Raw genomic sequence first — 24,330 nt, forward strand, 5'->3', positions numbered from 1 at the left:
ATAAAATAAATATATTTATATCAATTAAATTAAATTAAAATAAAGAAATTCAATAATGAATCTTTGTAAAACGGACGCAGGGAACGCCGTTTCATATGATTTGTATAGAGAGTGGAGAAAAGAATTGAGAACTGAAAGCCAAAAACAAAAACTGAACCCCCGAGGCTGAACTAATAATACAGATAAAGCATGAATCCTTATAACTATATGGACAAACAAATCACCGAATTTTCAAATCCCAAAACTACCCCAACTCTCTTCAACTACGACGAACATCTTAAACAACCACACGATGAAGACGACCAAGATTACGATCAAGATCACACCTTCCGATTTCACCCATTCCGCTCCCCTACCAAACCTCTAGATACGTCCCACCTCAGCGTATGTTTTCCCTCTTTTTCTGTTCGCCTAGGGTTTATGTTTAAATTATGTGTTTTTAAGTGTTGCTTGGATGAATAACACACAGGATTGGAGCTCAATGGACCATATGGATTCTACGAAACGTACCGGGGACAGAGTTGGAATTTTCTGTGATGAAGGATTGATTTCCAGGATTGATCAGATTTTGAAGGAACAGACTGATGTTCTGTTACACTCTGTAGAGTATCTAAGTGCGCGAGTTACCCAAATGGAAAGCAGAGTGCGGCAAGTTGAAAATTCGTTTGATGGTTTGAAGGAATCGATTGAATTTAATCACGGAAAAACCGACGGGAAGCTGAGAGAGCTCGAAAATATTTTAATCGAGGTATTGTAGTGCGGAACTGGAATGTTTATGAGTATATGAAATGAAGTATGCTTTGTTGTGCAATGTGTTTTGATAGTTGAGGTTTATAAAGAACACTAGGAATATTTAGGGATGATTCCTTGATAAATGTGAATTGCAATTAGGAAAGATGGTCTATTGACGAAATTTGTGAGGGTAGCATAGATATACTGAGACTAGTTATTCGCGCCAGTTAGTCGTTGTTTGCGCTCTCGCTTGAAACCTCTTTGTCTATATCTGTGATGCATCGAAATGTTGAGGAAGCTGGTTTTCTAAGTTTCCGAATGTTTTGGTGTCCGATGTTTTCCCAGATTTAAATATTGAATATTTCCCTATGTTTTTATAGTTTACATGTTTTCTGTGTTACCATTTCCTATATTTTAAAAGAAAGCTATTCCGCGGTATCAATTTTTGTTTCAGTGTGATCTATGTGTTTATTTTTAAATGAGCTCCAGAGCTGATGTAGTCTACCTCTTCCATCTGGGGTTAAATGCATCCCCAACTAAGTGGGTGTCCTTATCACGAAACAATGTTTCACTCATTAAATCAATAAGATAAAAATGAAAAAACTTCTAGTGTTGATGAAATAGCTGAATGCTTTAACCATAGGCTGCTTTCAGATGTTGAAACCAAGTCAAAGTGTTAAAATAATTTGAAAAATTCCTGTTCAAACAACGAAAGAATTTGTTGTTCAAAGGAAAAAAACAGCAGGGATTTGTGCATGATTTATGCATGAGAACTGAAGTAGTTGCATAGATGTTCCATCAAAATTTTGAATAATAGATGCCTTTTGCAAGTTGCATGCAGGTTCATGGCGGCATCAAAGATTTGAGGGATAAACAAGAGATAGCAGAGACACAAGTTCAGCTGGCAAAGCTTCAAGCATCCAAGGGTGGCCCAGAAATGGTAGACCAATACACCTCTGTTCAACCAAATTTAAGTAGAGAAACACTGTCCTCCGTTCCTCAACAATACAACCAACCACCGGCTATTCCAGTTGTTTCTCCACAACCTGAACTTGCTTTCTCCTATAATATGACAAACTTACCTCCTCAAAATCATCCTCCGCCAGCGCCTACAGCTACAGCACAAGTAGCCGCAGCTTCAGCATACATCCACACAGCTGCTGCGACAGCACCACATCTTCCCTCCCAGTTTCCTCAAAATATCACTCCCTTCGTTTCTCAGCAAGAATCTTATTACCCACAAGGAACAGGTCATCAACAACTTGCACCTCCAATGCACCAGTCACAGCAGCAATCACTTCATCCTTATCAGCCTTATCAACCCCCACATCTTCCCTTAAACTCGCACCTAACTCAGTTGCCTCAAGTGCAACCACCCTTAACTATAGTTGATCCTCGAGCCAACAAATATTATCCTGAGGAACTTCCTTATGCTTCATCTCCCGGCACTCATAATTCTGCTCAGCCACATGACAGGCCTCGACCTGCCCAAGCTTTTAATATCGGCTCTACTCAGCGGGCATACAATCACCCGTCGAACGTATTTGATTCAGAATCTACTGCAAATTTGCGAGGACAGGGACTACAACAACGGGGGTATGGTAACACCCTGGACTATCACCGCAGTCCTCCTTCTCATAGTAGCAGTTCAAATACAAACTCTTTGCCAACTGCCCGCACATTGCCTCATGCTATTCCAACTGCTTCTACTGTCGCCCGCACATTACCTCATGCTATTCCAACTGCTTCTACTGTCGACAGCGGATCAAGTCCTCGTGGGACTGGAAGTAGGGTGGCTGTTGATGATGTTGTTGACCAGGTTGTTGCTATGGGTTTTCGCAGGGATACAGTGAGAGCAACAGTGAAGAAACTGACAGAAAATGGGCAGTCAGTTGACCTGAATGCTGTGCTGGATAAGGTGATGAACAATGGATAAGTTCTCTAAGGAGTAATATTCCTGCAATTTCATGAATCCACATTGCTTCACTGAGACGTTTGACCATTTCTCATGGGATCGATTTGTAAATGAAATATTTTAAGTGGCATTGATTTGATTGAGTTGTTTGTGAGTATAAAAGTAAATATTTCAGTACTTGTTAATACCCCTCTGCATCATCTTACTCTGCTTTCTATCATGCATCCTGCTTTTGGCCTATCATGCTTTCCAAGCTTCTGCTGGTTTTTATTAGTAAAATAAATGGTTTGTAAAAACTTAACTGACAAACTCGATTCGGTTTGGTTTTGGACATGAAATAATTCAGTTAATTTGTGTACAAACAAAACCATAATAATTGAACCAAACTAAAAAATCAAACAAGTTGACTAATTCAATTTGTTTTGGTTGGAGAAGTTTTGGTTTGATTGGATTTTGAAAAAAAATCATTAGTTCCGTTTAATTTAAACCGAATGTGCACCCGTAGATTTATTTATGGGTCGGGCTTAAACTTTATTCTTTTAAATTTAAGCCCAATTCTGGCTTGAGCCTGGTTGGGGTTTCAAACGAACGATCCACAACTGTCTTGTATATCATATTTGTATGCATAAATTTTTATAATTATGAAAATTTAAATTCGCCAATAAAAATACTGGCTTATTACGTGTCCTAGTTGGGTTTGAAACAAGGGACGATGACAAAAGTACCTAAAATTTTAAAAATATTTACAAAAGTACCTGTCAACTTTTTTTATTTACAAAAATACGACTGATTTAAAATTAATTACAAAAGTACCAAAAAATGAAAATTAATTACAATAGTACGATTTGTATAATGTCAGTATAATTATGGTATAATTTTGGAATATTAAAACTATAAATCAGATAATTTAAAAATAATATTTGGTTTATTATTGGTATAATTTCAGTATATTTTCGGTATATCGATTATAAATTTTTATATATATTTTCTAGTTGATAACATGTATATTTTTTTTATATGTATTTTTCACTGTATTGGTAATGAACTAGAGAATTTGTATATTGTTGGCATAATTTTAGTATATTGCTAGGTTAATATTTAGTATGCGATGTGGTGTAATGTTGATTTAATAATAAAATTTCAGTATATTTTGATGTGTACACTCTTGATATACTGTTAGTATAATTTTGGTATATTATTAATTTAATTTTTAGTAAACGATTTGATGTAATTTTAGTAATTTTTTATTTAATATTAATAAAATCTCAATATGTATAATGTTGGTATAATATTGATATAATGTTGATATATTAGTTTATTAGTATACTAACATTATATCCACAGTATACACCGTATGTTTGATATTATTTTTTATTTTTTTATACTTTTATAAATATTATTAAAAAATTTATAAATAAAAAAAGTCAACATGTAGTTTTGTAATTATTTTCATTTTTTTTGGTAAATGGTGTAATTTCCGCTTGAAACAAATAATTAACAATTCAAGTTTGGCTCAAAATAGACAGCCCGGATAGCCAAGGCCCATGATAAATACACACCCATAGTAGAGGAATATCCATCTATAAAAAAAATAAGATGAAAAGATAAAGCTTATCTATTTGATGATGATCCCATAATTTATGTACAAATGATTAAAGAGAAAAGGGTCAATCCGGTTACCAAACTTATATCTAGAAATTAAATAAACTATCTTTAATTTTTTTAGTTGATTAGATCCAAAAACTTGTGTCTCAATATCAAATAAGTTACTTTTAAATTTTTTAGTCAATTAAATTTAAACTTTTTAATTTATGTCAAATAACTCCTACCCTATATATCTCAAAACGCGTGACTTATTTGATTCGGAAACACAAACTTTGAGATCAAATTGATCAAAAAGTTAAAAATTACACTTATTTAATTTGAGGATATAATCTCGAAGGCCGGATGGACCTTTTTTCTCAATTAGTAAATTAATGATAGATAAGGACCATCTGGTTGAGGAACTAGAATGCTTAGATAAAGGACCACTGCAGTAACTTGCAATTCGTAGGGCGTGTTTGTTTGTCAAAGCTGGTGGAAGGGAATGGGATGAGTATGACTGAGCAATCTGCAAATTAAAACCAAGGTCCCAAAGGATGCCTAGAGAACTGATTTTGTGGACCCTCAAAAGTGACTCTAGAGGTCCCTCCAATTTGTACATTAAGAATTTTTAGGTGTTTTTTCGCTTTCATCTTTAATTTCATCCTGCTATTTGTATCTTTGTAATATTCGTGTATAGATTTTTATGAAAGGAACAACTCAATATATATGGGGGCTTTCAATGCATTCACTCACTACTTAGAGTTAATGTTTCAAAAACAATGCACTATTTAGATTCGCACTACACATTGAATTTCATTAGTTTGATTAGAAAAAAGATGTAAATATACTCCGTGTGTTAAAAATGAGTAATTTTTTACTTTTACATCGAGTTATACTTTAAATTGTATAATACAACAAACTGCTACAGTCGTGAGTTCAATTATTTGTACAAGCATTTTCCAATTGTAGTAGTATTTTTTACTTGTTGCTTTGCTTTGAGTACGTTTTAAATCCCTTTAAATGATTCGGTTATATCTTTTTTAAAATGATATTAATGTTCTGTTTTACATGCATATAATTGAGCAATTTTAAAATATTAATTATGTATTTGAGATTAAAAATATAGTAAATGTCAATGGTATATTTGCAATTACAAGAAAATATATTTAGTTTTTAAGTAAATATAATATAATATAATTTTTAAAATAATATAATATAATATTTAATTTTCAAAATAAATAACAATTGTAAATTATTTAAAAAAAACATGAAGATAATCAGACCAGTTGAAGTCGGTTTTCTTAAAAAATGAATTTTTTTTTGAAAAAATAAAGTTCGATTTAAAGTGAATTCGGTGTTAGATGAAAGTTAAACACGAGTTGACAGAAATTTAAAAATGAGTTGAAAGTTAAGTTCGAGTTAAAAAAAATGAAATATGCAATTGTCTCAGAATAAAACTGGAGAATAAATTTTCTTTAATTTTAGTTTTTTGAAAATTACCTAAAAAGATAAATAATTGAAACATTACAAATTGGTTGTTTTTGAAAAAATACTTGTTTGACAAAAAAAGTTGTAACAATATTAAAAAAAAAGTGAAATTATTACAGAAATACTTGATTACAAACCAAATCAAATTAATCCAAACTAACCATCGACAACCAGCCATCGACCACCTCCGGCCCACTACTGCCGCCCTCGGTCAGTCACCTCTGACGACGCCTTCCTCAAAACTAAAACTCTAAATCTTAAAAACTAAGCCTAAATTTGAAAAATAAATTCAAAATCCTAAAATTTAATTCAATTCCAAGTAAATATTTTTATTTAAAAAGTTTTTTTTTGCAAATACTTGTTTGATCAAACAAGTATTATTATCCCAAAAGAATACTCAACCAAATAAATTACTTTCATTTTTAAAATATAAAGTATAATTTCCTCTTTATTTTAATTAGTGCATTGCTTTGTGGTATCTTTCTTTTAGTCCAACGCGAAGCATCAACTCTATTTATTTTACACTTGGTAATGATAAGACACCCTTCAAAAAACAAAAGCTTTTTTTTTTAAAGTTCAAGGTTTATACATAAAAAGTTTCTTTTAGTGGATATATAAAAGTTAAAAATTGTTGATTAAAAAAAGTTAAGAATAGCTAAAAACAGAAGAAGCAAAGCATGGGATTCTTCTGTTTTAAATTACTTCCTCCGTCCTATTTTATAAATTTTATTTATTTATACACACAAATTAAAAAAACACTAAAAATATTTATTTTTATATATTTTTTATTTTACCCTTACTAATGATAATATACTTTTTCATATAATTTTTTAAGGTGATGTTATAAAAAAGAAAAAAGGAGAAGTTAAATATAATTTTAAAAATAAAAATAAAAATGAGATTTTTAAAATGGCGCATTCCAAAATGAAACTTAACACTTTAAAAATAAAACGGAGGGAGTATATTTTATTTTAGTAGGATGGTATTTTAAAGATACAAACATTCAAAAAACTCTATTTATGTATTACATTTTTTTCAATTTATGTATTCATTATAAAAGCATCACATTAAATGGTAAACAGTTGATAAAATGCCGTGATGATTTAGGATTATTAAATTTAGAGAAAACAATATCCTTTTTTCTCTTCTCGAGATATATAGTATAGAAAAACTGAGATATTATTCTCGTTTTGATAAATAAAAAAAAACAATTCCTATGTCGGAAGCTTTTCCAAGAGCTACAAATAAACCAGTTTAAGCATATTCCCTTTTATTGCCCCATTCCTTTTTTCTCTTCATTTTTTTTCTGATTATTTTTCATTTTCAAGAATCATACTGCTACTATTCTCAGTAGCTTGAAGTGTTTTTTTTCTAGTTTTTGTTTTAAATACTAAAAAACCTTCACAAATTTCATGCACTACTGTTTTAAATGGAGTTTTAGAGTTAAAATCATTCCAAAAATTACAGAACTAGCACTCATTATTATTACTACTTACCATATTATCTTAAATCCTTTTCCATTTCTTCTATCTTGTTTCCATTTTTCTTTACAAAATGCAAATATTTCACTCATATGATGCCTTTTTAGTTTTTTTGTAAGAGATTAGCTCTGTTTTTCATTGTTTTCTCGCTAGATTTATTTACTTCTTCTAAATTTTTTTCACTTGAAATGAAAAAAATGAGATTGGGCAGTGTTTTCTCAGTAAAGAACTTACTAGTTCTGTCTCTTGCAATGAATGTGAGTTTGATTTTAAGGTCCGTGTTTGAAACTGAAGAAGATTGGTTTATTAGGTTCTCTCTAGCCAATAAAAGACAGCCACCGGCTACACATTCAACTGATGATCTATCTGTGTCCTCCTCTTCTTCTCCGGCCGACGGTGATAGAAACAGAGTCATTAATCTTGATCAGTAAGTGGCTCAGACACTCAGTTTTTATCACTTGTTTTGTATGTTTTAACCTAATTTTCAGAAATATCAAACACCTTCCCAGAGGTTTATTATAACTGTGTCAGACTGTCTGTGTGCAACATTTTTTTTGGTTGGGTTCTTTAAGCAAAATTAACACTTTATTTGTCCTCTTTCAATAAAATTCATAATCCGAGGGACTTAATTGAAATATCATTATAAAGGTCTTTTCCAATTTTTTTAAGGGCAAAAGGGCTCAAAAACTACCCACCTTTCATTTTTTTTTTTCAATAGCACCCTGACCTTGTAATTTTTTCAATAGCACCCTATTTCGTATTTTTCAGTTTCAATAGCACCCTAAAGCATCAATTTGAACTTTTTTTCATTTGGTTAATATTCAAAAAAAATCCTTCATATATATCATAAGTTCTAAATATTCTAAAATGTCTTAAATTATATATAAACGCCCTCTTCTTCACAAAATAAAAAAAATATTTAATTAAATTAGACCCGTGGCGAAACCCGTGACGAAATCCGAAGACGAGCTCCTCGTCTATGGAGGAAGACCAGCTCTGGTCTTCCATGAGGGAAGACCAGCAGCTCGCTGGTCTTCCATCTTCCCTCATGGAAGACCAGCGAGCTGCTGGTCTTCCATGGAGGAAGACCAGCGAGCTGCTGGTCTTCCCTCATGGAAGACCAGCGAGCTGCTGGTTTTCCCTCATGGAAGACCAGCCAGCTGCTGGTCTTGCTCCATGGAAGACCAGCTATGGTCTTCCATGGCGGAAGACCAGATCTGCTGGTCTTCCATGGAGGAAGACCAGCAGATCTGGTATGGAGGAAGACCAGCAGCAGCTGGTCTTCCGAGGAAGACGAGCTGCTCGGCTTCCTCCGGAGCGGGTTTGGTTTTTTTTTTTATTTTAAATTAAATTATTAATATATATATATTTATTTTTTTTGGATTTATTTGAAAGATTTTTAAGTTAAAGGACTTATTTGAATTTGTCCAAGTAGAAAAAAGTATAAAATGACCCTTAAATTTAATTGTTTTAATAAGTTTAATGCTTATAATAATAAAATCATCTTTTTTTAAAATTTAGGGTGCTATTGAAATCGAAAAATACGAAATAGGGTGCTATTGACAAAATTACAAGGTGAGGGTGCTATTGAAAAAAAATTGAAAGGTCGGTAGTTTTTGAGCCCTTTTGCCTTTTTTTAAAGAAAAGGTTACTTATACTCTTAAAGTTTGATTCGAAGATTAAATAAACTTTTAACGTCTAAAAAAATTCAAATATCCCTCTAATATTTTAAAAAGTGAACAACTAAGCATTCCGATTTTTTTCCACTAGACATTCTGATTTTGACAATCAGACCTCCAATATTTCTATTTATAAGTCAAATTCGGAGCATGATAATTTGCTTTTTAAGACGTTAAAAGCATATTTGAACCTTTCCCGATCGTTAGAGGCTCACTTGATACTGTAAACAAAATTTTAGAGACATAAATGATTTTTTTTCCATTTTTTATAAAAAAATAGTCAGTTCAGCCCTCAATTTATGGTCAATTAAGTTTTTTTACATTTTAAAATGCGTCTCGATCAAATAAATCACATATTTGAGATATACATATTAGAAATTATTTGCCCGAATTTGAAAGGATTTAAAATATAATTGATAGAAAAATTAAAAATAATTTATTTCATTCCGAAATACAAGTCTAAAGGCGGTATTCACTCTTGCTCCTGCTGGCCAGTAGTGGTTCTGCCCTTAACGTGAGAAAAGGGGTTTACTTGCTAGGCAATTGGTTTCTTTCCAGGCAGGGTAGACAAAGACAGGTCATGCAAACATTGTCTTTTAAATATATTATACATTAATTTTGCTTTTAAATTTTTAGTTTTGGTAAAAAAAATAATTAGATTTTGCAGAAATATGACATTTTTCGTACTTGACAAATTTGATTAAGAATATTTGTTGTCACTTGTGTGTTCCAAAGGTGAAGGGTGAATTTGCACAATTGATGGTGCTCCTCTTATGCCTGTTTTTGAGCAGCACCATCATTATGTACCTAAGTTGTTTTATAGTGCTTTTGTGGACCTTATAAACGCCATAAAAAGTCTTCTCATTATTCTATTTAGAAAAATGATTAAGAAAAGCATGAGCACATATTTTTCACAGTAAAAATAAAAAATACACTGAAATTTAATTGACCGGTTAAACCATAAAAACGGTTAGGTTATTTATTTACTAGTTAAAGTGTTAGGGACTTTCTAGTTTTTTTTAATTCATTTACTAGTTAGAATTTTATGTGTATGTGTTAATTTTATACATGTAAACTTATTTTAAAAATACACACATATATATGTGTGCGCAAGCGCGTGCTATAAGTTCTATAAACATATCTATTTTAATTTAACCGATTGCATGGATGGTTGAATTATAAAAGATAATAATAAATTTGGTGTCTGATTTTTCTTTTTAAAATGACAATTTAGTATTTGAACAAAAATTAATGTTAATTTTGTGTTTGAACCGGCTAAAAAGTGTTTTTATCAGATCACGTGTAAGTTGCAGGTTACAAATATGAGGAACTTAATATAAAAGGTGATTTACCCCCTTAAATTTACATAAATTATCAAAAACATACAAACTTATAATATTTAACAAAAAGTATTAAATTTTATACGTTTGGATTATTTAACTATATATTCTGTCTAAATTGAAAACTCGGAGACCACTCTCTCGATATAAATACATAATTATATTATTTCATATAATTATTATGAATCTTAAATCTGAACCTAATATTATGAGAGCATGAGTGGCGATATGGATGTTAGTAGGATTTGTGGATGGGTGGGGGATGGATGGCCGAGTGAGGGATGAGTATAGATTAAACATTAACTATAATAAATAAAAATAAAAATAATAAAAAAGTAATTAAAATAGTATTAATAATTAATATCTATTTAAATTATATTTTAATTACAGTGTAAACTTTTAGATTTTTTTGTTCAAAATTTTATACGTTTTCTTCTTTTGATATTAGATGTTAAGTTAAAGAGTAAAATGATCCTCTAATCAGTGGACTTCACATTGCACATCATTATTAGTTGGTTCATAGGCCAAATTGATATAAATTTTTATTAAACAGTAAACTATCATTTTGAACAAGTTCAAACACTAAATTTATAATTATCCCAATCATAAACTGGCAGCCATACTGATTCGTTTTTTAAAAGACCGGTATCAATGTCCATAATGCAATTGTTGTCTATAATATGTTAAAAGGAAAAGAAGTAGATGCATATATGTGGGAGCCATATGGATTCTATGTATTGAGCACTTCCTTTTGGCCTTTGGGAAGTTCTAAATTCTATAGAAATAAAGCATATGATCTGTGTTGCATTCTTTTAGGTCATATAAAAAGTGGGGCTTTCTTGGTTCAGCACTTTGTGGGATCCTACAAGGATACAATACCAATTATAACCAGGATCTTTGGTGAGTGGCTCAGCAGCCTAGCCAGTATCCAGTATCCAGCACACACACACCTTATATTTTGAGATGATGCTAGCCATGCACTTACACATCATCTAATCATTTTATGATGGACCTACCAGTTATTGCTCGCCATATTCCTCTTAAACATCTTTATTGCAGTGGGTACGGACTCAATATCAGTTGTTGAATGAGATTCTTAAGTGTGGCAGTTTTAGAAACATGTCGAAAACTTACCATTTTGAACACAAAACTTTGTTTTTAACCATTTTGAACCTAAACCTTAATTTCTAACATAGAAAACCTCAAAATAAATACAGGTTTTCCGAGTCTATGTCCAAGTATTATGTTTTTCCGTATCTATGTCTATGCTACATATACGAAACAAATAGTAAAACAAAAAATGACAACAATAGATCAAATATTGAGTTTCGGAATCTCATATGCCTTTCTAAAAAATAGAAACAAAATATAGAACTCAAGAAGTTTTGGTGCAACATATTGTGGACTGCGTAATAGTGACACTTCATTCGATCTACATTTCCCATTTCTAAAATGTGTCGAAAACTTGGCATTTTGGACATGAAACTTCATTTTTGACATCGAAAACCTTAAAATAAGACTGTTTTTCTGTATCTATATCCAAATGTCATGTTCTCCGTGTCAGGGCTTCATGCAGCTGAAAAGTTTAATTCCACCTCTCCAGCAATTTTGCAGTATGCTAGAGTATATATGCTTTTACCTGCGGACTAGGATTTGTCAGTAAAACAAATACTAATTTGATATCCTCTGATTTGCTTGTTGTAGTTTATTGATTGCTTGCTATAGTATGTGAATATAGTATGTTATCATGCTGATACTGTTACATTTATTATGCCAACTTATGATCAATGATTCAATATAATTTATTATTGTGTTCATACTATAGGCAACACTGCATTTATTAAGATTTTAAAGATAATTTTTTTCTATGTAAATGATTGGTTTACACAGTGGCGATCCGACCATGTATGAAAGATTCTGGCAACAAATGGGAGATAAGGCGACGATCGTCATCCCTGGCTGGCAATCAGTGAGTTATTTTTCTGATACAGGAAACATTTGCTGGTTTTTGGAGCCTGAATTTGCCAGACAAATTGTTAGGGTGCACAAAATGGTGGGCAATGCAGTGACCGAGGATCGATATATTGTAGTGGGGACAGGGTCTACTCAGCTATATCAGGCTGTGTTATATGCACTTGCTTCCCAAGATGCACATGAGCCCATCAGTGTTGTAACTGCTGCCCCATACTACTCTGTAAGTATAACATGCTTGCTTTTTTCTATCTACATTTCACTTTTATGTGTACTGATATTTATTGTTCAGTTTGCTTCATTTTCCTTATTTTTTTTAGAGTATTGCTCGGTTTTTCAGTTCTATTCGGTTTTGGACGTAAAAAGACTATTAATTTAGGCTTACTACAAATCAAACCGGACAAAAAAATGAACTAAACCATTTTGAAAATATTTATGTCCTCAGAAATTCGGTTCGATTTTGAAGATAAATAAACTTTCAGTTTGGTTGGATTCGAACACAATGCACACTCCAACTATTAATTAATAACACTTGGGATGTCCACATAGTAATGCCTATTCTGTTGATCTGTTGCAGTCCTATCCTGCCATAACAGATTGCCTCAAGTCCGGTCTTTACAAGTGGGCAGGCGATGCCCGAAGCTTCGAAAAAAAGGGACAATACATAGAGCTAGTGACGTCCCCTAATAACCCTGACGGATTTGTGAGGCAGTCTGTCGTAAACAGAAGCGAGGGGATATTGGTGCACGATCTCGCCTACTATTGGCCACAATACACTCCGATATCTTCGCCTTCTGATCATGACATTATGCTGTTTACTGTCTCTAAGAGCACTGGACATGCCGGAATGCGCATAGGGTAAGTCAAACTCGAACTTCCGCCACTTCATTAAATAACTATATTTCTCAGCATTCCTGACTCTATTAATCTACACTTGTAGTTGGGCTCTTGTCAAAGATAGAGAAGTGGCTAAAAAGATGATAAAGTACATTGAGCTTAACAGCATAGGTGTATCCAAAGACTCGCAGCTTCGGGCAGCTAGAGTTTTGAAAGTTGTTGCCGATAGCTACGAGTCTCCCAGCGACAGTTCCGATACTCTTTTTGGGTTTGCCTATCACATTATGGCGGAGAGATGGCAACTTCTAAGGGCAGCGGTGCAGCATAGTGGCATTTTCAGCTTGCCCAAATTCTCTCCCGGATTCTGCAATTACCTCAAAAGAGCCTTCGAGCCTCAACCTGGTAAATTTTACCATCATAATATATTGAGGGGAAATAGAAATGCTGAAACTGAATAGGACAAAATCATATTTTAGAAAAATAGTTTATAAATATAAAATTTTACAGTCTTGGGTGTATTTTTGAGAATAGTAGCATACCAGACAAATTTCCGAGCAACAGTCATTGATGTAAAAGCATGTTGAAATTCATACTTACTCACACATGAACTGTTTGTTGCAGCATTTGCATGGTTAAAATGCGAAGAATCAATCGAGGATTGTGAAAAGTTCCTCCGGTCTAATGGAATCTTGACGAGAAGCGGAAAACACTTCGGAGTTGGCCCGCAGTATGTTAGAATTAGTTTGTTAGATCGGGACGATACTTTTGAATTATTCATAGATAGATTGTCCAATATTGTTATTGACAATGTGAACAGATGAAGGAGAGAGGTGGCTAGCGGCAACTGCTGTATAGAAATCATATATTTTTTATATTGGTCATTTTGGTAACAAATTCTCGAGCATCACTTGTGATTGTCAATGCCATGAATGTGTTTGTGTGCATGATCGAATTACACAAGTAAATAAATTGAGACAATGAAAAAATTCAAAACCCACATATTAATAAAAAAAATCATGAGAATAAACATGCATATTGACATCATAATTAAACCACCATGAAAATTAAGTATTCAGTTTAAACGCCTGTGAATCTTCGAGGTTATAGCTTACAAATTGAAGTTCAAACTAACTTTTGTGATTTAAATACTGATTCACCTTAAAAGTTAGATAATTGTAATTTTAATCACAAGACTTTTCTCACATCCAGTGTATGTAAATTCCAACATAAACTTATATATGTAAAATTCCAACAGAAAATAATTGCAAATATTTCTTTGGCGAAAATTGGACCCCTGATTACAGTTACATCAAAAACAGAATTAAGAAAATGAATAATGAGGGAAAAACACCTGAACAACAAACTCCTGCTAAAATAACCAAAATTTGGGAGAAGCCTCCACTTGAAAATCAACATGATCAGAAGATTAGTGCATACCCATGTGTATATACGCGACTTGAAGAGATAATACAATCAACAGATTCTTATATTAGTCTCAATTCATATTCGCCGGCCATTGTTATGTATCTGACCCAGGGCAGAGCGTGATATCCACTTTTTTCGATGATCTTTAGGTAGCGAACCTGCAAAATCCCATGGTCGCTTATAATTATATTTAAGACTGCATTCATAATGAGAAATTATGCAAAGCATAGCGTTAGTGTGTGATTTAGTTAATATAGGTGTACTCTACGACAACAGTTACTGATCCTTGCTTTAGTATTTTGCTACTCTATAATCTACAGGGCCAGGAACTAAGCACCAAAGAGGACAAACTGAGGGGAAATAATTTCATTTTCTACAAACATTTCCAGTTGATACAAGTTTATGTTAATTTCTACTTGAAACCTGCATTCATCGGAAAAGATAATACAAGTCAACACTTTTTGAGACTGGACTAGGTTTACATTACCAATTTTTAGGTTCTTAAACCACATACTTTAAGTCGTTCAAGAGCAATCATTGAACTTCGTGTGAAATGTCAATCAATGTAATCATAAAAGCCTTCTCTCATAACTTCATAAGCATAACTTTTTTTGTCAATTATTAGCATAAGGAATTGGATATATTCCAATTTGATTCCGTAACTTAAAACAAAAGAGCTAGTTAAATCAAAAACGGGGCACAATCTCACTTGAGCATATAGAACAACTAAAGCATGTACCTGAATACCAGATACAGTAAAATATGGTATCTCAAACTTCACACGAATTGGAGCTTTTCTCTCCGGAGCAGCTTCTTCAGCTGTTATACTAGGAAGTTTAAACTCTGCCCTCAACATGTACTCCTAAACAGCATAATTCACAATTGAAATTAGTAGCATGAAATAATGGCCAATCACAATTCAATATCAATAGTTTTTTTTCCTTTTGTATGTATAGAGTAAAAACAGTTGCAAATGGGACATTTAACAAAATACTACCTTATTACCAGAGAAAGACTTGATTTTCCAGACCAAAGCATCATTTTCAGGGGCATATGTAGCAGAACCCATTGATGACCGAATATTAGGATTTGTTGCGTCAGATGGCACGGGCAATTCGATTTCAACATTAGTTGCAGTGCTGCACCAAAAAGACAAAAACCAAGAGTGAAATTTCATAAATTAACAATTTTTCTAAGGAATAAATGGAACATAAGCTAGGTGCTTTCCAAAAGGAACATGTCAATATGCTGCCTCCTTTTCTCCCAACCACTTCTCTCTCCCGATAAAAAGAGAGAACAATCTAACTGAAAGAAATTTAATACAGAAAATGACTAACTATGCTGCCAATACAGATAATGAGACGGCTGTTCTTTTGGAAGAAATTTGATGTTAATATTCCCACTAATCATTTTCAAAGTGATTCATTATTCATTCCACAAAAATAGAGGTCCTTAATTCTATATTAAGACTAAAAGTTACCTGCGCTCCTTGAACTGGCTCCGAGCTTTTACCATTATCTCAACTCTACTTCTGGAATGCCTTTCAACTTGAGCTTCCACCCAAATGAGAGGTTTTACCTGAAACCCTAAGAATTAGAGGTTAGAATTCACAGTAGCTCAATAAGTCAAAATTTGATAAATATTGATCCATAAGGTCAATCAATATTATAAGACAATTAAGCATCAAGTACCCATAAAGCAGTATCTACTCTAAAACAGCAAACAAGGTGAGTCAGGTGACTATCATACATGGCAAAAGAAGGCACTTTTAAACAAGACGATAAAACATAGAACAAACCTGAGTACTAAGCCTATATGTCATCAAATCGAAAGCTCCATCTGGCGGTACGAAGGATATTGTCCGGTCATTTTCAAATCTAGCCAGACGTACACACCTAATAGACAAAGGAAGGAAAAGCAACATAGAGAGGGCTGAAAGTTAGCAATTAAAGTAGTGGTGATATCATACTTTAACTCGGTTAAAATACAGACTGGCTTATCATCCATACATATATATATTCATGTGTGCACTTGTATGTGTGAGCGGACACATGCACATATAGATTTATGGGTGATGAAAACAAGCTTAAATTTCATCTCACACATCTGCAATCATGTAAGTAGATTGCTATGTGTAAATGTTGAGCCACCAAAGTTTTAGAATGAAAAATTAAAGTGGAGCAAGGCAACATACTGATGAAACTTGATATCATCCAGATCAATAGATTTCCCTTTTGTTGCTCGACCTTGAGCCTCCAAAAGCACTCTATCATTTAGGCCAAGCTTACATTCAGGCATGCCACTACAACAAATAATAATGGTTAGTCTTAGCTCCACCACTAATGTAATTATAAAAGCCAGCAAAGACTAAATAGCAGAAAGAATGATTAGTATGAGCCAGCTTCACGTTCTATGGGCTCACAAATAAAATGCTTAGAGATTTCATTCTTCATTTTTGCATCAGCAACCCCAACAGCCCACATCAATAACTGATGGTATATTTTCCTTTTATTTAAAACGAAGTCTAACTTTTCCCCTCTTTAAATTTAGTCAAATTATTATTCCCTATTTCAATTTATTCATTTAAATCATCTTTTCCAATATTTAATTTACTTCAAAATTTGAATGTTAAGATTCAGGAGTCATTATTTACGCACATTGTACTGTATTACTACATATAATTCCAAAAGATCGTGCGTCATAGTCCAGGGATTAGGTTTCTTTTATTCTGAACACTAGATTCTCGCAAGTGTGCAAAAAATGCAACAACAAACACAGCATCAAAATGAAGCTTCTAAAATTGAACTCCATATTTGCAGATATAAGGACAAAGTATGGCATTGGCCCCCACCCAAAAGAATAACATAATTACATGAAAACCATATTGAACTCTTTTTTAAATGAAAATGACTAATCATGCACCTCAAATATGTTCTCATCTTTAGCGCTCCAACAACATCTGAGCGTACTATTTGTCCATTGCTGTTGACAAGTATGTTGACACTCTCTACCACATCTAAAAAAACCTGAAAAAACACAAGAAATTCGCCTATAAAAGCAGCAGACATTGGAAAAACCGAAAAACACGAGATCCTAGCATATCATAACAAAAGAAAAAGATAAACTCACTTCATTCTTTTTGTACCGAATTCCTTCACTACGCCAAGAAACAGCGTTTGTTACAGCCATAGGAGGTCGTTGAGTGACTTCCATTCTATAAGCATCAGTCTTAATAAACTCACTGAGAATCTTTGCTTCAGTAAATTGAGGGAAACCGAAGTCCATAATTTCATCAAGCAATTCATACTGTACAAATCATATAATACAGTAATATCATTATTTTCAACATGTCCAATTCCTACGAGCATCTTAATTCATCAATTATACTAAATTACCATCAATTATCGATAACTCACCACGACAACGAAGTTATCTCTCAAAGATTCCTCTTCCAACTCTTCAAAATAATGCTTAAACACCTGTAGGTCCAGTCAAATCATATTAACAAGCTTCTCTAACAATTCAATTACAATAAAATGAAGTTAAATAACAGAAAAAACAACAAAAATGTCAGCTAATTACATCGATTAAACGGTGAAGAAATAAAAGAAGGCTAGCAGCATTGCAATTCTGCCTAGAGGCAATCATTAAGTAAATATTATTGTGTTGTACAAACATGTAAGTGATTCCATTGTCATATACAACTGGATCATGTGACTCTGGATCTCCCTGCAAATAAAAAAACAGATGAAAACTAAATTTAAACAAATTAAACATCAAATTAAGCTCAAATTACATTACAAAAGAATAATTATAATCAACCTCTTTCTCGATAAGCTTGGTGAAGAAGCGTTCGGCTTGAACGGAAGACACGTCACCGCGATAATCGCGCCAAATCAGGACACGGCCTTTTATATCCAGTAGAAAGAGCGCCGAAGCGGCGCCGGCCATCGATTTAAGTACGCCGATTTGAATCGGTTACCGTGTTTTTTTTCTTCTTATTATGAATGAAACAGAAATGATCACGATGAATTGATAGAATAATTCAGTGAGTGAAGATGGAGATAAGATCTGGATTATTGAGGAAGAAATTTTAGTTTAAGAAATTGATGATGAATAAATATTTGGAGATACTAGCTGGTTTGATGAAGTTTAAATGGATTAATTAATTAATTAATTAAGTTTTTTATTAGCAAAAATGAGTTAAGTTATCATGCAATAGCCATCGGTCAGTTCAGACTCGGAGAGGAAGCGTTCTGCTTGGCGCTTTGCAGAGATGAGTTGGAGCTAACACCGAGATTAGGCCCATAATTGTGATGACTAAGATGAGCCCATATTTGTTAGCCCACTGACTGTTATACACTTACTTCAAGTCCATGTAAAGCCCATTATAAAATCAAAATTTTATTCAAAGTCTCTGTTATCTTTTCAGTTCAAAAATGAACATTCTTTCTTACAGGAGTAGGTATCGTTTATCTCGATCAATCTCCAATTTAATTTTTAATATGTAAAAAATAATTAAATTGTATTATAAAACTAAAAGAAGAATAAATTCAATATAAAAAAAAAATTAATAACCGAATATATTATATTTATTTTTACAAAAATTCTTAACTAATTTAATATTAATTATAAATAAAAAATTGATATAATTATAATAAATTTACTAATATATTCATTGAGGAGTTATGTTACGAGCCACGTGCATAGCACGTAATGCGAAACTAGTTAAATTAAATGCATGAACAAATTATCACTTTACCTCCTCAACTTGGCACAAAGTATCGAAAACGTTCCAACTGAAAAAATCGAATCAGTTTTATCATGAATTTGGTAAAACCGACTCAAAAATTCTCCTTATGCTGACGTGACACTTAATTGGAAAGTGAGATTTGTGAAAATTATAATTAACTCTAATTAATCACACTTAAATACTCATTAATTCTAATTAAATTCTAATTAAAATAAATTAAATCATGAATATTTTTGAACCTTTTTTTAAAAAATCAATTTTTTTTTCAACAGATTGGCCGGAAATTTTTCCGGCCAATTTGTTGAAGAAGAACAAACCTTTTTTGAACTTAATATATATTGAACACTATAAAGTATAAAGGCCTCTAGATGGTCAACGAGGAGTAGATTTGCTCCTAGTTCTTTCGAGGAGAAGATTTGCTCCTCATTTGTTCCTCGGCCGAAGAGGAGCTGCTCTTCCTCGTCGAAAAAAATAAATTTAATTTTTTTATAAAAAATACAAAATGATCTTTTATATTTTTAATTAATATTAATTCGATATATAAAGTTTTGAAAAAAAAGTGTTTAATATGTTTTTTTTAATTATTAGATATTAATTTAACAAGAGTTGAAAAAAATAGGATCATTTTAAATCTTTTGCCATTAAAATCCACTTAGGAGAAAAAACTACCATCAAAATAGAGAGTATGTCTCATTTTCTTGTGTGAAAGTGAGAATTTTGACAAATTCAGGATAAAAGTGATCTACTTCTTTTAATTTAGACATTTTTGATATTTTATGCTCAACTAAGAAGGTAAAGTAATCCTTTGTTCTTAAATGTACAGAGTGTGCACATTTCGGGGTTTCGGCTGAATTTCAAACAAGTTGTAATGGTTCTAATGGAAGAGAGTTGTCTCCCTTGTGCAGGCCAACCTCTTCTATTAAAAAAAAATCAAACATGTGCTTCAATTTGATACTATGAAAAATAACAAATTGAGTAAATTATTGGGTAATCTACACAAATCCCTCAAAAGTGACCTCTTCTTATGTTTTTACCTCAAATTTTTTTTTTAGCAGAAATCTCCCAATTAAATAGAAAAGTTTTCACCAATCACCCATACCCCAAAATAAACTAATTTTACAATGAAATAGGACAAGTTTGCCCCTTCTATGCTAAAACAGATGATAGAGGAATAAAACTTAGAAAATAAAACTTTGGCGATGAATAGTCAGGTGATTCAATTTTTGTTGATGTACGATCGGCGGAAGTTCAGCAGCAGTCCGGTGGCCGGAGGTCCGACGAGATCCGTTTTAAGCGTGTCTTCAGATTTCACGTCATCTTCTTCAACTTCTCATTTTGGATTTCACTTTCAAAATAAAAAATTCGTTTTGCAAATGTGAAGATGATTGATTCAAAATTTGAACCAAATGAAACATTAAAAGAAATTGAAATCCGAGAAATTGAATTGCAGCTGTGATATAAAGTAAAAGAAAACTAACTTTTTTGAAGGTGGTTGGCATTGATTTGGGTTTTTGCTGTTGTTGCAGAAATCATGATATAGAAAATAATGGCATTAATTTGGTTCCTCTCAGGTAAGGAAAGTTAAGAGTCATATAAACAATAGAGTTGTATAACAGTGGAGCTTTTTTGAATGATGATTGCCTTAGTTATGGTGATGAAGATGAGAAGGACAAGAAATAGATGATGATGCAGTGTTAACGTTATGGTGAAGGTTGAGTTTGTTGAAATTTGAGTTTAAATACAAAAATTTATTTTAATAGTACACAATTAAGCGAGTGGAGGCAAGTACTTGGTTTTAATAGTACAAGCAAAAATAATTTCAAAAGCAACTAAAAATTTCTCATTATGGTAAGGCAAATTTGATCTTTTTCCCTCTCTGTTGTATGTTTATGTTATGTTTTTGTTCATGCTTATAGAAATCAAGATATAAATTATTGTATCTATATTTTCATTATTGGGTGAATACACTTGTAAATAATGAGTTTTCTATTTAAGCAAGATTTGGTTTAGTTGTCTTCAACTTTTTGCTTACAAGGTTGCCAATCTTTTTAATACATTTGTATTATCTTCTTCTAGCTGATCTTTATAATATGATTAAGAGAAACCTTTTGATTGATGTTTTTGTAGAATACAAGAAGTAGTTGTTATTGGGATATGAGAGTGTGATAATGGGCGTCTGGTTTATATAGAGAAGGATTTGGTGTGTAAGAATGGTGGTCTATATTGTCTGAAAAAGAATGATATACTTGTTGAGTTTTAACTGTGGAAACTTTCTTACAAAAACTTAATTAATCAATTATGGAAATTGAAATTTTGAATGAATAGTAGTCTTTATCTTACGTTGCATTTGCACCATACACACGTAACAATTCTGTTTTGCTTATGTTTATTATTTTTGTTAGTAACTCCAAAAATCACCCAAACATTCAGCATGTGATATTATTTCAGGTTCACATAAGATACACATCAGATTGCTTTTCAGTTTTATAAACTGTCAATTACATTTCACTTAAAAATATTCAATTTTTATAATAACTATATCGCAAAATTCTCTATATATAAAATATCAGATAAAATTGTAAAGAGCAGCAAGACAAATTTCGTAAAAAATTAAATTGAGCTAGTTCAGTGTATACGGGTTCAAATCAGGTTCACATCAGGTTGATTTTTGGTTTTATGGACTGTCAAATACATTTTACTTAAAAGAGATATTCAATTTGTATTTACACAAAATCTCAAAATTTTATTTATATAAAATGTCAGTTCAGTTAAAATTACAAAGTGTAGTAAGACAAATTTTATAAAAATAAATAAATTAGGATAAATCAGTTGATATAGGTTCATATCAGGTTTACATCAGGTTGATTTGCGGTTTTATAGACTATCAAATACATTTCATTTAAAAGAACTATTCAATTTGTATTACACCAAATCTCAAAATTTTTTCTATTTAAAATGTCATTTAAGATTGTAAAGAGCAGTAAGAAAAATTTGATTAAAAATTGAATTAATGTAGTTCAGTTGATATAGGTTCAAATTAGGTTAATTTTCAATTTTATAGTTGTCAAATATATTTCACTTATAAGAGATATTTAATTAGTATATTACATTAAATTTCAAAATTCTATTGATATAAAACATCATTAAGATTGTAATGAGTAATAAGATAAATTTGATTAAAATTTGAATTAAAGTAGTTCAGTTATATAAGTTAACATTAGGTTCATATCAGGTTGATTTTCAGTTTTATAGACTATAAAATACATTTCAATTAAAAGGAATACTCAATTTATGTATATAAAATGTCATTTAAGATTGTAAAGAGTAGTAAGACAAATTTGATTAAAAATTGAATTAAAGTAGTTCAGTTAATATAGGTCACATCAGGTTCATATCAGGTTGATTTTCGGTTTTATAATATGTCAAATACATTTAATTTAAAAAAGATATTCAATTAGTACATTATATACTAAATCTCAAAACTCTCTCTATATAAAATGTCATTTGAAATTGTAAAGAATAGTAAGACAAATTTAATTTTAAATTAAAATAATTCAGTTGATATAGGTTCACATCAGGTTCGTATCAGGTCGATTTTCAGTTTTATAAACTATCATATACATTTCAATTAAAAGAGTTATTCAATTCTATGATAAAAATAAAGGAGCTGTAAAAGCCAGTTGGAATAAAAATTAAAACCCGTCAAATTCATAAAACCATAGAAAAAGAATGTCATAACAGAAAAAAGTTATGCTAAAAAGCATACATGTATTTAACAGGAAGTTGAAATCAGGTGACAAAGATATAGAAAGGGTACAATTTCATAACCCAAACTGCACAAAACTAAAGCATTGATGAAAGAAATAAAACCCACTTATCAATATATCATTAAGATTCAAATTAAGCTTTATTAAGCTAATAAAGGTTACAACTTCTCTTACTCCAGAATTGATAGAAATCACAATAAAAGAAATCATCTTTTCTTCATGTTGTCAGCAATCAAACACAAATGTATATAAAATTGTAAAAAAATTGGGACAAACCATGAGAAAAAGAGTTGTTATTACAAATAGACAAAATACCACAGACACTTTCTAATTCCAATAAAAAATGATCTTCTTTCTCTACCAATTATGTTTTTTGTTACTGTCTATGTTTGTATTGGTTTTGTTTTATTTCTGGGTTTTCTCTTACACCCAGCGCCACTAGCCATGGTTGCCGATTTAATTGATTCAAAATACCCAATAACAACAACATCAAATACGCGGCACATTATCATCATTCAATTTTCGATTTGTCGAGACCGAACAACAAATTCCAACCACTTCTCTCCCATCTCCTCCCAAATTTGCTTATCTAATCTCTAGATCCTCCGACTGCCGGAGATCCGACCAATGGGAAAAAGTGCAAAAGCACCGATAGAGAAGAAACTTAATAAGCGAGGGGGTGAGCAGCATCATTGATCAAACGGTCGATTACAACAATAGAAAAAAACGAGGGAGAAAATAGCACCGGAGATGGATCTCTGTTGACAACAATAGTAGAAAATAATGATTGAGGGAGCAGTTGTGGATGTTAGAGAAGAAAGGGAAAGGGTAAAATAGGACTAAAATTAAAATGAGGTATAGGTAGAAACTGATTTAAAAAAAAAAGAAATTTTTGCATAGAATTATTTTCTGAGTCACTAACATAAACTTTTCAATTTTTGGGTTATATGGTGTAATTTTCTCTAAATTATTTTGAGGCCTAAATGGCCCGAATATTTATCATAACGAAAAGCAAATAATTTTATACCTCATTTAATTCTATTAATATTTTGTTAGTTCCGTAAATAATTTAATATTTACTTTTAAACAATTTATAACTCACTTTCAATTATGTTAACTATTTGATATTTTACTTTTAATTTTATTAGCGGTTGGTATTTTAGTATCTCATTTTTATTTCTATTAACGATGTACGAAAACATATCGGAGCCTCGCAATAATTTGTCCTAATAAAATTTATGAATCAATTTAAATATTGCTTAGTAATACGGAGGTCTAATGTCTTAAAAAATATCAATTTTTTAAAGTCTATTTTACTTATTTTATATTTTTTTCATTTTAATTACACCCTAAAATAT

General features: G+C 31.7%; 3 protein-coding genes across 7 annotated transcripts; 2 read left to right on the plus strand and 1 right to left on the minus strand.

Annotated features, from left to right (window-relative positions):
* Window positions 1–129: 129 nt before the first annotated feature.
* On the plus strand, window positions 130–2,824 carry LOC126674198 (uncharacterized). 2 transcript variants are annotated; one of them, XM_050368610.2, is made up of 4 exons: window positions 130–384; window positions 470–748; window positions 1,574–2,417; window positions 2,460–2,824. In XM_050368610.2, the coding sequence occupies exons 1-4, from the start codon at window positions 190–192 to the stop codon at window positions 2,666–2,668; spliced, it is 1,527 nt and encodes a 508-aa protein (XP_050224567.1). In that variant the 5' UTR covers window positions 130–189; the 3' UTR covers window positions 2,669–2,824. The 2 variants fall into 2 exon arrangements, with proteins under 2 accessions (XP_050224567.1, XP_050224566.1); XM_050368609.2 differs by having other exon boundaries at window positions 131–384; window positions 1,574–2,824.
* A 4,022-nt stretch (window positions 2,825–6,846) lies between these two features.
* On the plus strand, window positions 6,847–13,921 carry LOC126673310 (tryptophan aminotransferase-related protein 2). Of its 3 annotated transcripts, none has more exons than XM_050367400.2 (6): window positions 6,847–7,627; window positions 12,110–12,188; window positions 12,260–12,413; window positions 12,768–13,048; window positions 13,131–13,429; window positions 13,649–13,921. In XM_050367400.2, exons 1-6 carry the CDS (start codon window positions 7,558–7,560, stop codon window positions 13,846–13,848), a joined length of 1,083 nt encoding a protein of 360 aa, XP_050223357.1. In that variant the 5' UTR covers window positions 6,847–7,557; the 3' UTR covers window positions 13,849–13,921. The 3 variants fall into 3 exon arrangements, with proteins under 3 accessions (XP_050223357.1, XP_050223355.1, XP_050223356.1); XM_050367399.2 differs by lacking the exon at window positions 6,847–7,627 and adding an exon at window positions 10,633–11,119; XM_050367398.2 differs by having other exon boundaries at window positions 12,110–12,413.
* A 317-nt stretch (window positions 13,922–14,238) lies between these two features.
* LOC126673311 (AP-1 complex subunit mu-2-like) lies at window positions 14,239–18,629 on the minus strand. Of its 2 annotated transcripts, none has more exons than XM_050367402.2 (11): window positions 18,275–18,626; window positions 18,035–18,181; window positions 17,869–17,931; window positions 17,582–17,758; window positions 17,375–17,478; window positions 16,647–16,754; window positions 16,251–16,347; window positions 15,933–16,030; window positions 15,450–15,591; window positions 15,192–15,314; window positions 14,239–14,610 (listed from the first exon to the last, which is right to left on the minus strand). In XM_050367402.2, the coding sequence occupies exons 1-11, from the start codon at window positions 18,401–18,403 to the stop codon at window positions 14,512–14,514; spliced, it is 1,287 nt and encodes a 428-aa protein (XP_050223359.1). In that variant the 5' UTR covers window positions 18,404–18,626; the 3' UTR covers window positions 14,239–14,511. The 2 variants fall into 2 exon arrangements, 1 of the variants encoding a protein (XP_050223359.1); XR_008790309.1 differs by having other exon boundaries at window positions 14,478–14,610; window positions 15,458–15,591; window positions 18,275–18,629.
* Between the last annotated feature and the right edge of the window lie 5,701 nt (window positions 18,630–24,330).

The sequence above is a fragment of the Mercurialis annua genome, linkage group LG3 (assembly GCF_937616625.2).
Source record: "Mercurialis annua linkage group LG3, ddMerAnnu1.2, whole genome shotgun sequence".
Classification (NCBI taxonomy): domain Eukaryota; kingdom Viridiplantae; phylum Streptophyta; class Magnoliopsida; order Malpighiales; family Euphorbiaceae; genus Mercurialis; species Mercurialis annua.

Bases quoted from the DNA above. Each gene is read 5' to 3' on its own strand.
- LOC126673310 (XM_050367398.2), top strand. From the start codon at position 7,389: ATGAAAAAAATGAGATTGGGCAGTGTTTTCTCAGTAAAGAACTTACTA. The intron at 7,628-12,109 runs GTAAGTGGCTCA...TGGTTTACACAG, and splicing joins AGAGTCATTAATCTTGATCA to TGGCGATCCGACCATGTATG. The intron at 12,414-12,767 runs GTAAGTATAACA...GATCTGTTGCAG, and splicing joins CTGCTGCCCCATACTACTCT to TCCTATCCTGCCATAACAGA.
- LOC126673311 (XM_050367402.2), bottom strand. From the start codon at position 18,403: ATGGCCGGCGCCGCTTCGGCGCTCTTTCTACTGGATATAAAAGGCCGT. The intron at 18,182-18,274 runs GTTGATTATAAT...TTTTATTTGCAG, and splicing joins CCAAGCTTATCGAGAAAGAG to GGAGATCCAGAGTCACATGA. The intron at 14,611-15,191 runs GTACATGCTTTA...GGGATTTTGCAG, and splicing joins TTACTGTATCTGGTATTCAG to GTTCGCTACCTAAAGATCAT.
- LOC126674198 (XM_050368609.2), top strand. From the start codon at position 190: ATGAATCCTTATAACTATATGGACAAACAAATCACCGAATTTTCAAAT. The intron at 385-469 runs GTATGTTTTCCC...AATAACACACAG, and splicing joins TAGATACGTCCCACCTCAGC to GATTGGAGCTCAATGGACCA. The intron at 749-1,573 runs GTATTGTAGTGC...AGTTGCATGCAG, and splicing joins TCGAAAATATTTTAATCGAG to GTTCATGGCGGCATCAAAGA.